At 47.7% G+C, this 12331-nt stretch overlaps 1 protein-coding gene across 1 annotated transcript in view; it reads right to left on the reverse strand.

Moving 5' to 3' along the window:
* Positions 1–650: 650 nt before the first annotated feature.
* LOC138802854 (LIM domain transcription factor LMO4-A) overlaps positions 651–12331 on the reverse strand; it is a 15990-nt gene continuing 4309 nt past the window's right edge. The window contains exons 2-5 of the mRNA XM_069986561.1: positions 10309–10555; positions 3379–3475; positions 3112–3282; positions 651–2472 (exon numbers count right to left, since the gene is read on the reverse strand). Of these exons, the coding sequence (XP_069842662.1) occupies positions 2464–2472; positions 3112–3282; positions 3379–3475; positions 10309–10547 (516 nt within the window). The 5' untranslated portion in view covers positions 10548–10555 and the 3' untranslated portion in view covers positions 651–2463. The remainder of the gene's footprint in view (positions 2473–3111; positions 3283–3378; positions 3476–10308; positions 10556–12331) is intronic.

Here is a 12331-nt window from a genome sequence, read left to right on the forward strand (position 1 = left end):
AAACCCAGCACTCCGCTATTTATAAGGGGGTTTTCCGGCTGGGCTCAGCTGGTTCCTGCAGTGACTCATAGTGAACATTATATTATATCACAGGGATCATGTGCTTCAATGGTGGTGGTGGTGGGGGGGGTGGTATAGTGACCGGTGACAGCAATCCACCCCCCCCCCTCCTTATAGAGGGGGCTGCTATAGTGAGGGAAGTGAGCGACCCTGTGATGTCACTAGTTCCTGTCACTAGTATCACCAGTCATTCCCGAGCCGGAGCAGATGGTGGCTACTTCCTTCTTCACTGCTAAACTACATTACAACCACTCGCATACCCTGACTTTGGTTCTCAGGGCATGCTGGGAGATGTAGAAAAGCTGGAGGCCCAGAAGTCCAGCAAATTACAGCTACACTCAAAACAACTAGAACTCAAGAGATCAGCTGATCAGAATCACTCAGGTTCAGCGATGGTTCTTCCCTACAGCTCCCCTAAAGGCGCATGAAGGTATTGCAGCCAATAGACAAACAGTAAAACATTATATTGTATACACAGGGGGGTCATCACCTTGTAGGTCTACCCCCCCTCCTCTATCATTATAAATATATAAAACTCCAGCAGGTTTTTGAACAGCTTAATTAAACAAGAAAATAAACAAAGCGGTTGCCAGGGAAATCCATTTTTTTCTTTTATTATTCAATATAAGGATCAAAATCTTTTGTTACAAAACGGTTTCTTGCCCCAGGACTGGAAGCGACACAAAAACACCACCGGGATCTCTACAATAAAACGCAGCACAATACTTTGTCTCCTCAATTATTTACATTTCAGCTTTGTTGTTTTGCATATACATTAGACCCCGGGGGGAGCGGCAACGGCGGCACTGACAGATGTACAGCAAGAAATACAGCAATGTCATCACTCTGACAGCAGGGAGCTCGCCATGGAGACTTTTTGATTTTTTTAAATTTTATTTTAACCCATTCAGGTATCAGTGTGGCAAAAAGATCGGTCAGTATACAGATTCCAGGGTCAGTATACAGATAACCTGTCAGGAAAAAGAGGGAGGGGACCAGAGGCTGTGATAGATCTGATGTGAGAGACTGGGCGAAAGGGATTCTCCGGGGTTTCTAAAGGGAAGCCATCATCACTTTCATGCTGCCCGAACCATGAGTCATCGGGGTGGTCACCAACAGACGTTGTCCTATACCCAAAGAGGGAGAGATCTATCGATTAAGGATGTGGGGTGGGAGGAGCCACTGGGCTCCACCCATATGACTCATGGCTCAGGCGATAACAGGTTCCCTTTAAGGTGTAGGATCTGACAGGCCTGACCTCTGTAAGATTTTATGTACCACAGTTACAGGGGATCTATAATGCCGCCAGCTCAGGGGTTGGTCAGCCCTGGATTTGTTGCCATAATGTTTTATATACCCTGCATCTGCTCTGACAGGCAGGTCAAGTGCTTGTACTCCCCAAAACTGATGTCATCAAGTCCTCTAACTCTGGAGAACATCAAAAATGAGAGTGACTAAAGGAGTCCATGAAGATCTCACTCAGTTACACAAAGCCCATTATCAGCCCCCCCCCCCTCAATATAAGAGACTGAAGCCAACAAGCGCTTTTTAGTTCTCCTTTAATTCTATCAGCTTTTATTTTACCGTCTTTCCCGGCCGCACCTTCCACGGTGCGGAATTCAACAAAAAGATCCATATACACTATAAATAAAACAATCTCGTGAATACAAAAATATTTATAGAGTGCCAACAGTGTATGCAGTGCTGTACAAGGTTAGGAAGCAAAGGCAAGTGAGTATAAGTAGACAATGTGGTGGGGGTGGGGGGGTCATCAGGCCCTGGAGCAGGTGACCATGACAGCCATTTTGGGGCATGTTTACATACATCAGTTATTTGGTGCCTATGCTGATGGTTTCCACCATTCACATCCGCTAACAGCATTTGCACTTGAATATCTGGCTCACTGCCATCAACTTAAACCCGACTCCGTTGGACCACCCCCACAAACCCCATCCAGTGACGCTTCCCTCAAGACCATGATTTGGATTCTCCCAGTGACTTTTTTCCAGGTGAGGTCAGCTGCTTCCTGATTGGTCAGTCCGTGTGTGTGATGTCACCAGTGATGTCATGGGCATGTGCAGGTCCTATATACAGAATTAACATTTGCCTTTCACGTTCACCCAAGTCCAAAGGAAAAAAAAAAAAGTTGTCTTCGGGCTGTTACTTTGCAAAATAATTCTCTTTGTACAAGTCATTTACAAGTCCTTAATCCTCCTCAGGTTTGGAGCCGGCGCAGCCGCCTTGAATGGAGCCGGATGTGTGCGAACACCAGACGAAAACAAGCAAAACTTGAAGAGGAGTATATAATATATTTATATATATTTATAGATATTTCTATATGCCAACAATGTGTCTCCGAGGAAATATTAACAGAAGGCACGGAGGATAAGCAGCTCCTACTCACTAACAGACCTGCGGGGACAGGAGAAGAAGGTAAGTCAGAGGTTACAATGGACTGTGCCGTGCTCTGTACAGCTCCCACAATACAAGACAGCAGATTATTAAAGGAGAAGTTCCCCCCCCCCCCAAAAAAAATAAAAATAAATAAATAAATCAAGGCAGGGGGTGCGGGAACATACGAAAATATACTTACCCATCCCTGTGCCCCCACAGTGCTGCCTTACTGATCTCTGACAGCCACCTGATACCAGACTGATGGATTCCCTGTTCAGCCAGTCAGTGACTGGGGCGGGACACCTTTGCAGTCACTGACTGAGCGGGCAATCAGCAGGGCTGCGACGCTCCAGGGGGCTGTCCGAGAGCGGAGCTATGAGGTGATGGGGATGGGTAAGTATACTCTATTATGATCCCATATACCCCCTGACTGCGATTTTTTATTTTTGCAGGACTTCTATAAATCAGCAACAGGGCATGGGAAGATGACATGTTCTGCAGCTTTGGGTGTGAATAGAGCAGAAGGCATGGTGGTCATGTGGTTCTAGGGCCGGGAATGGAGCAGAATATGTGACAGATGCGGCTTTGGATGAGGGTGGAGTATATAAAGTCATTCAGGCATTGGTTATAAGTCTTGTCCCATGAGCAGACACTTACCTTCTGGTCAGGTAGCATTGGGCTACTCTGGAGGGGATTATTCTGAAGAGGATTTAAGTGACCATTTAGAAGCCCCGAGGGCCGGTCGTGTTCGCAGAAGATGGTGCCGTTGACATAGTGGAACCGGTCTCCTGGTACCAGTCTGTTTCTGCATGTGGCACATGTGAAGCACTGGAGGAAAATGGAGACCAAGTTAGTCACAGGGACCACACTTAAAGGGGCCATCCAACATAAGCACAATGGCTGCCATCCTAAAGACTGTCTTACCTTCAGATGATATACGCTGCCTTGTGCCCGCATCACCATTTCACTGGCCGGGATGGACTGTCCACACGCGCTGCACGCCCCGCTGCTCCCAAATAACCTGCCGGAGAGAAGCACAGACGTCATTACATATAGAAATGACTATACACTATAATGTTAACTGAACATGACATTCACATCTCTGGCTACATCGATCATGGTATCCATCATGGTCTGGCAGCCATCTTAATTCATCACACAGAGGCAGAAGCAATCGCTGGATGTGATTTAAAGGGTCATTTAAGCAGACACTAATGTTACAAGGGCGGGAGCCATTACTGGACTCTGATCTCACTTGTCATGTTGTAAATGATCCATTTATATAATCACTATTATATAATATACATCGAAGAAGTATCATTCTGACAGATGCATGCTATATACCCGGATATACTGCAGGGGGTCCAGATACATCCTAGATACCCAGATATACTGCAGGGGGTCCAGATACATCCTAGATACCCAGATATACCGCAGGGGGTCCAGATACATCCTAGAGACCCAGATATACTGCAGGGGGTCCAGATACATCCTAGATACCCAGATATACCGCAGGGGGTCCAGATACATCCTAGATACCCAGATATACCGCAGGGGGTCCAGATACATCCTAGAGACCCAGATATACTGCAGGGGGTCCAGATACATCCTAGAGACCCAGATATACTGCAGGGGGTCCAGGAACATCCTAGATACCCAGATATACCGCAGGGGGTCCAGATACATCCTAGATACCCAGATATACCGCAGGGGGTCCAGATACATCCTAGATACCCAGATATACCGCAGGGGGTCCAGATACATCCTAGATACCCAGATATACTGCAGGGGGTCCAGATACATCCTAGATACCCAGATATACCGCAGGGGGTCCAGATACATCCTAGATACCCAGATATACCGCAGGGGGTCCAGATACATCCTAGATACCCAGATATACTGCAGGGGGTCCAGATACATCCTAGATACCCAGATATACTGCAGGGGGGGGGGGCAGGGGGCCAGATAGATCCTAAATACCTGTATATACTGCAGGGGGTCCACATATATCCTAGATACCTGGATATACAGTGGGGGATCCAGATAAATCCTATATACCTGGATATACTGCAGGGGGTCCAGATAGATCCTAGATACCCAGATATACTGCAGAGGGTCCAGATACCTGGATATACTGCAGGGGATTCAGATACATTCTAAATACCCAGATATACTGCAGGGGGTCCAGGTGCACCATAGATACCCAGAAAAACTGCAGGGGGTCCAGGTACATTATAGATACCCAGATATACTGCAGGGGGTCCAGGTACATTATAGATACCCAGATATACTGCAGGGGGTCCAGGTACATTATAGATACCCAGATATACTGCAGGGGGTCCAGGTACATTATAGATACCCAGATATACTGCAGGGGGTCCAGGTACATTATAGATACCTAGATATACTGCAGGGGGTCCAGGTACATTATAGATACCCAGATATACTGCAGGGGGTCCAGGTACATTATAGATACCCAGATATACTGCAGGGGGTCCAGGTGCACCATAGATACCCAGATATACTGCAGGGGGTCCAGGTGCACCATAGATACCCAGATATACTGCAGGGGGTCCAGGTACATTATAGATACCCAGATATACTGCAGGGGGTCCAGGTACATTATAGATACCCAGATATACTGCAGGGGGTCCAGGTACATTATAGATACCCAGATATACTGCAGGGGGTCCAGGTACATTATAGATACCCAGATATACTGCAGGGGGTCCAGGTGCACCATAGATACCCAGATATACTGCAGGGGGTCCAGGTGCACCATAGATACCCAGATATACTGCAGGGGGTCCAGGTACATTATAGATACCCAGATATACTGCAGGGGGTCCAGGTACATTATAGATACCCAGATATACTGCAGGGGGTCCAGGTACATTATAGATACCCAGATATACTGCAGGGGGTCCAGGTACATTATAGATACCCAGATATACTGCAGGGGGTCCAGGTACACGCTAGGTAAACCAAAGAGAGCTAGATACCCAGATAAACTACAGTGGTCTCCGGCAGATATATCTTATACAGCGTAGATATCACACATACTTCAAGGGACATTTTAGAGACCACAAGTGCCCAGATATATCCGGATTCTGAAACTTGAGGGGCCACCAGATACACTGATTAACCCAGAAGGTGGAACTTAGATACATTTCTATAGACTTTACACTTTTAGGCTGCGTTCACACTACGTATATTTCAGTCAGTATTGTGGTCCTCATAGCAACCAAAACCAGGAGTGGATTAAAAACACAGAAAGGATCTGTTCACACACTGGTGAAATTGAGTGGATGGCCGCCATTTAATGGCAAATATTTGCTGTTATTTTAAAACAACGGCTGTTGTATTGAAATAATGGCCGTTATTTACTGTTATATGGCGGCCATCCACTCAATTTCACCATTGTGTGAACAGAGCCTTTCTGTGTTTTTAATCCACTCCTGGTTTTGGTTGAAATATGAGGACCACAATACTGACTGAAATATACATAGTGTGAACCCAGCCTTAGTATGTAAGATATCTGGGTCCCTGTATGAACCTCAGGAGGTCCAGACATGCCTGATATACTTAATAGGTCTATCTTGTTATCCAAGGTGTATCTGAATGCCTGTCATGTCCGTCGGGCATCAAATAACATTCCCAGATTCCCTCTATACATACCCAGAGAGCCCAGGGGTGCCCAGACCATACAGCTCTATGATGGGAGTGCAGAGACGGTGATGCACCTGGAAGGTTACACCATTCGCCCATTTCCCTTAAAGCCATTTATGCAAATACCCGCTTTGTTTTTCCATCTGGCTGTAAAGAGGATGGGAATATGTTTTATACAGCGTTCACCTTCCCGTACACTCTCCACAAGTATTCTCCTATTGTATCACATTGGGTAAAAACCCAAAAGGAAACAATACGACCGCAGCACTACAAGTCACAGCAAGCTGAATCAATTGACAGATACAGCAATGGCGGCTGCCAGCTGAGACCTGTAGTGCCACTAGCCAGGGCCTTGGGTTGTGTATGCGGACAGGCCGCCCTCCCTGCTAGTCCTGCTTATTGACAGTCAGCACGGAGGTGATGCGGCTCTTAGATTAGATGAGCGTATCGATTAATCCTGCCTGATTGTAGCGTAATCTCACACTCCCGCTGCCCCGCAGCACAAATACAAATTAATTGCCGAGACCTTCAGACTATGAAAAGTGAGTCCCGGGAGGCCCATAAATGTCCCGATCTATGAGGAAGAGGCAACATCACACGCTGCATACAACATCATACATTAACCGCCCAGTGACGTCTCCTATACAGGGGGACTATATACCACTATGCATCCATAATATACACCAGGACCCTTTATATAACAGGGAAGTATATAAGGGGGTACCAAAACGCAACCCCAGAAATAGGGAAACCCCAGTGACTGTATCCAGCCCCACCTATATGAGGAGGATGATCAGAGTCAAATATACAGTAATCTATTACACAGTGGTATACAGTATACAGCAGTGTAATATATATCACATTATATCACAGAATCCCCAGCAGCATAATGTAATACACTGTCATTTATAGTACTATAATATAATGCAAGGTAATAGCATTACTGTATATTATAATAGTCCTCATCTGTTATAAGTTCAGCGGCCAAGTTATATCTGTAAGTGGGAAAGCTGGGTGACTGACTGCCTATCCCAGCTTTCCTGGGCTCCTGAATGCCCTGCCCCTATCTGACACATGGTAAAGCTGGGTGACTATGACGGCCTATACACCACCTATGGTGTGGTCAACAAGCTTTCCTGGGCTCCTGAATGCTCTGCCCCATCTGACACATGAAAAAGCTGGGTGAGAAGCCCCTTGGTAAGGACTATAAAGCTGCCAGACTAGTTGTCACCCATCTTTTCAAGGCTCCTGATGGACACCTTGGTTAGATTGGTTATAATTCAGGAACGGCAGATGTATTCCTACATAACCCGGTCTGAGCGCCCATGTCGGCCATATAAAACTGCTGGAGTTTTAAGATATTTGAGGTAAAACAGTTGAACGTCTCAATCCTATAGGGAAGTGCTCTCTCCAGCTGCTGCAAAACTACAACTCCCACCTTGCCAAAATGGGGCATGATGGCAGCTGTAGTTTTACAACAGCCGGAGGGCCACAGGGTAACCCTATACCCTATATACCAGTGGTAGGGAACCTTGTTTCTCAAGCAAAACTACAACTCCCATCATGCCCGGACAGCCAAAGCTAAAGCTCTATGACAGGCATGATGGGAGTTGTAGTTTTGCAGCAGCTGGAGAGCCGAGGTTCCCTACCGCTGTCCTATAGGATAACTCACAGCAAACAGAGGGGGATGTAATGTACACAGAACCCCCCGCGTTTTCTTATAAGGAGGGGGGGGGGTCTTGTACTAAATGAGCTTCTCCTTTTATTAAATGTTTTCCCTCCATCTCCTTGAAGATCTCGCCTGAATCGGCCGTGTAATTGATGCGAGTTTGCCTTTAATATCCTGTTCTCTGGCTCTTTGACACAGTCCTAGTGCAGCCGCCAAAGTGCCGTCCAATCTAATAAAAGGCTCGGCGTAATGAATTTTCGATCTTAATTTAAACAGTAATTTAAGCGTCGAGGAAGGGGGGGGGGGAGGGGGGCTGGACACGATGGCGAAGGGGAGAGGGGCAGAAGATGAGACAGCGCTCAATACAATCCCCAGGACCGCTGAACACCAGATTCTCTTATAGTGACCCACTGTCTTGTCTAAATAAAGTTTATTGAATTGAGCACTTCATTATCTTCCCTAGCAACCGGTTACCGAGGGGAACAAGACTTGGTAGTTATGGGCCCAGATCTTATCTGAGGAACTGTATTGTACTAAGATATAGTATGCCCTCCTGAAGTGGAGAATCCCTTGAAGGATATAAGACAATGGGATATTCATGTTTGGGCACAAGCAAGAGTGATGAGGGGACGGGGACAGTGTCCGTGTCTGGCTGTATAATCACTATATATAATGGCAACATGGATGCTACTAAATTATGTCTGTTCCTACAGTAGTCAGCGACTATGACTATGCAAAGGCACCTTGCAAAGCACCTTTGCCCACTTCCCATCATGCCCTGTGTCCATGTGTTATCCCTTGTCCTGTGTCCAAGATGTGTTATCATTTTTATACCCCGCTTCCAAAAAAATGGAGCATCCCTTTAAGGCCACACCCACATGATCTGATATTGTATATACACCCATATACCAGTCTATGTGCCCCCGACAATGTATCATAACCCCCCCCCCCCCAGTCCTTATTAGGAATTTAACCCCTTGTGTTCCCCACCCCAGGGGCTTTAGGGCTCTCGTACAGGAGCGGGGGACACTGGAGACGTTGCGGGTTCTGTCAGGGGGCGAGTGAAATCCTTGGCAGATTCTGCGTAGAAAGTGTTAATGCGCTTGGCTTTGGGGGAGGGGTGGAGCTGATAATTTTGGAGATTTGTGAGCCCTCCCGGTGAGGAACGGAATTGAACTTAATAGAAAATAACAGGGGCTTAATTGATGCCATATGTTTCAATATTGCCAACAGGGAACTTCACCTGCCAAGTGGGAGCCGGGGGGAGGGGGGCGATTCGGGGGTCACAAGGTACTGTTCACAAATTAATATCCAAAAGACCCTTTGTGTTGATGCAACTCGGGAAGGGGGGGGGGGGGGTGTACGAGATCAGGGGATTTTAGCGGGGTCTATGACATGAGACGCTTCAGCAACATTGTAACAAAGCAGCAAAGTATATGAAATTAATTTACGAGTTCCCCCCCCCCCGCATGTGGTGGAGCGGCGGACCCAAAAGTGACGGCACCCTCCGCCATTTTAAGGGCCCCCAGTCTGCTCGGGTAATACAATAGTATAGGAGATTCAATGTCATCTGAGATTTTGAGTGGGAACCCCTGTAGGAAAGGTGACAGCGGTCATATTGGTTGTCACTCAGCTTTCTCACAATCCTGAATGGCAAAAAGACAAACAAAAAAACAGTTCCGTACCTAGCGGTAAAGATGGTCACCCTGTCACCCAGCTTTTCCAGACTCCAGACCATTAAGCAGGCCTAGTTATAATGCGGACAACCCCTCTATTAGACCGTTACCACATTTGATCCATATTTCCTGAACGTCATCTGGATATACAATCACACAGGGACAGGCGATCGACTGCTCTATAACCAGGCAGATGTACAGGTCTCGGAGTGGTCATGGCGGCCATATTGGTCATTACCCAGCTTTTCCAGAATCGGATAGTATAACTGTTAGTAGCCGCAGATATCACCTCATGTCTCCGGACCCACCCTGCAGTTTATCATACAATGGGAGAGTGACGAACTTCCCAGCTGTTCCCTGAAGCAGCTGCTTCGCTGTATGTGTGTGTGTGGGGGGGATTATATATAGGGCGTATAGGAAGCGCGCGGTGGTGGGCATACCCTCTAACATTCTCACCCACACAAGACAGACCCCCTGCCAACCTCTTCCACCCAAAATGACTCCACCCTGCTTTTCAGGCATTCTAGCACATAGGTCACTAGTCACCGCTCATCACATTCAGGGGTCTGGGAAAGCTGGGTGACATGCTGAGTGGGGTCAGAGCTGTGCATGGAAAGTTATCTGTAGACAATATATCACAGAACTCGGTATACTGATCAGTCAGGACTCTGGGAAAGCTGGGTGATTATTTATATGGGGCTTTCTGAGATGTCAGTCATTGCTGTCACCGACAGGCATCCTTCACTATAGAAACCAGTAACATGGCGGCCCCAGCAATTAGAATCTCCATTACCCCAACCAGATGCGACTGGCGATGGGATCCGCAGGTGACGCACTCACCGGATGTAGTCGTTCCGGCACAGGATCATGCCGCTCTTTGTGTAACACGAGGTGCCGATTTCCCCCAGCTGAGCCTGGCAACAGGAACACTTGAGGCAGCGGGTGTGCCAGTAGCGGTCCATGGAGTATAGGAGGAAGCGGTCTGCGATCTTCCCCCCGCAGCCGGCACAGGCTTTAGGGGGGGAGCCGTTGCTGCTGACCGCCGTGGTGGTGGCTTCGGACGTCCGATTGTTCACCATCCCTGGTCCTGTAAGGAATAGAGAGGAGACGGAGGGTGAGGATCGGTGCGGCTGGTGCTGGCGCGTGGCAGCTGCAGAGACCTAAGTGATTGAGAGAAGCACTTTGCTCAAGCACCAGAAAATAGCTTATTACACCGCCGTCCCCCGAGAGCGCGGCTAATCACCCCGCAACTCCTACTGCCTGGAGCCCGCACCCCTTCACTGCCAGCCCGCACCATGTCTATACATCCCCTATGTGTGCACAACGCCCCAATGCATTAGTATTAGATCCCTGGGCTGGCCCGGATGCTTCCCGTGCCATTATAAGCTTATTATGCACCCGCTTATATAGGACGTTAACCCCATAAGCTCCCTTACCATGCATATTAGAGTGTAACCTAATCCGGCGCAGGGTCTAATACGGCCCCCCAGCTCTACTACAGCCGGGGGGCTGCAATAAATTAGGCAGCATTATAACACAGCCACTGCCAGAAGGAGCAACAGATCCATCGCTCCGTACCCTATTACACCGCACAGAAGTGGGTCGGCCAATTAAAGGGACAGCACACCCAACGGTATTTACAAAATGGCGATGATCTCCCCTCTAAGGCTGAAACTGCGACGCACAACCTGTAATTCCCAAAGCGGAAATTATAATCCTGTAACCGTTCAGATTCTAAGAACCTGCAAGTAATAAGGAATGGGGAAGTTGTATGATATCAGTCAGGTAGTCAAAGTCTGTCTGTGACCCAGCTTTCCCAGAACCCCAAATGGCAAATCTGTTCACACTGGTCAGAGGCGGACACATCTGTGGACTCCTCAATTCCTATATATATTTCTTTATACATAGGGATTAGGTGCTAGATATAGGGGCCTATTACAGCTATAGAGTGTCACCACTGACTACATTATATATATATATATATATATATATATATATATATATATATATATATATATATATATATATATATATATATAGCTATCAGATCTATTACACGTGTCATTTATGTGGTAAAACTTAAAGGGGGATTCCACCTGCTGACTACAACCCACAATAATTACAGACACACAGGGATAAAGTCATACAAGGACGGCAGTGAGGACTGACAAGGCAGTGTCGGGATTTAGTGTGAAGTTCCCCTTTAAGTGCCAGGCAGTAATTTCCTCCTCAGCACATGGGTACACCTGGCACCAGTACGCCAGCGCGGTTCAGGCGAGTTTTTCAGTCCTTATGATTACTTTATGTTATCAAATCCGGTGCTAATTACCCTGTAAATCCGTCTCCTCCGCCCCGGGGGACACTAGAAAAACCCCTAAAAGGGGAAGATTAAGAGATTTACAGGGCAAGACGCCAATTAACCCGGGGTAAACGCATTACCTGTCTTCGTAATCTCAATGCCCCGACCCCATACACCCACAACAGATGCCCTGACCCCATACACCTGCAACAGACGCCCCGACCCTATAGACCCACAGACGCCCCGACCCCATACACCTACAACACATGTCCCCGACCCCATACACCCGCAACAGACGCCCCGACCCCATAAACCCGCAACAGACGCCCTGATCCTATACACCCACAACAGACGCCCCGACCCTATAGACCCACAACAGACGCCCCGACCCCATACACCTGCCAGACGCCCCGACCCTATAGACCCACAGACGCCCCGACCCCATACACCTACAACACATGTCCCCGACCCCATACACCCGCAACAGACGCCCCGACCCCATAAACCCGCAACAGACGCCCTGATCCTATACACCCACAACAGACGCCCTGATCCTATACACCC

Source organism: Dendropsophus ebraccatus, chromosome 10, assembly GCF_027789765.1.
Source record: "Dendropsophus ebraccatus isolate aDenEbr1 chromosome 10, aDenEbr1.pat, whole genome shotgun sequence".
Lineage (NCBI taxonomy): Eukaryota > Metazoa > Chordata > Amphibia > Anura > Hylidae > Dendropsophus > Dendropsophus ebraccatus.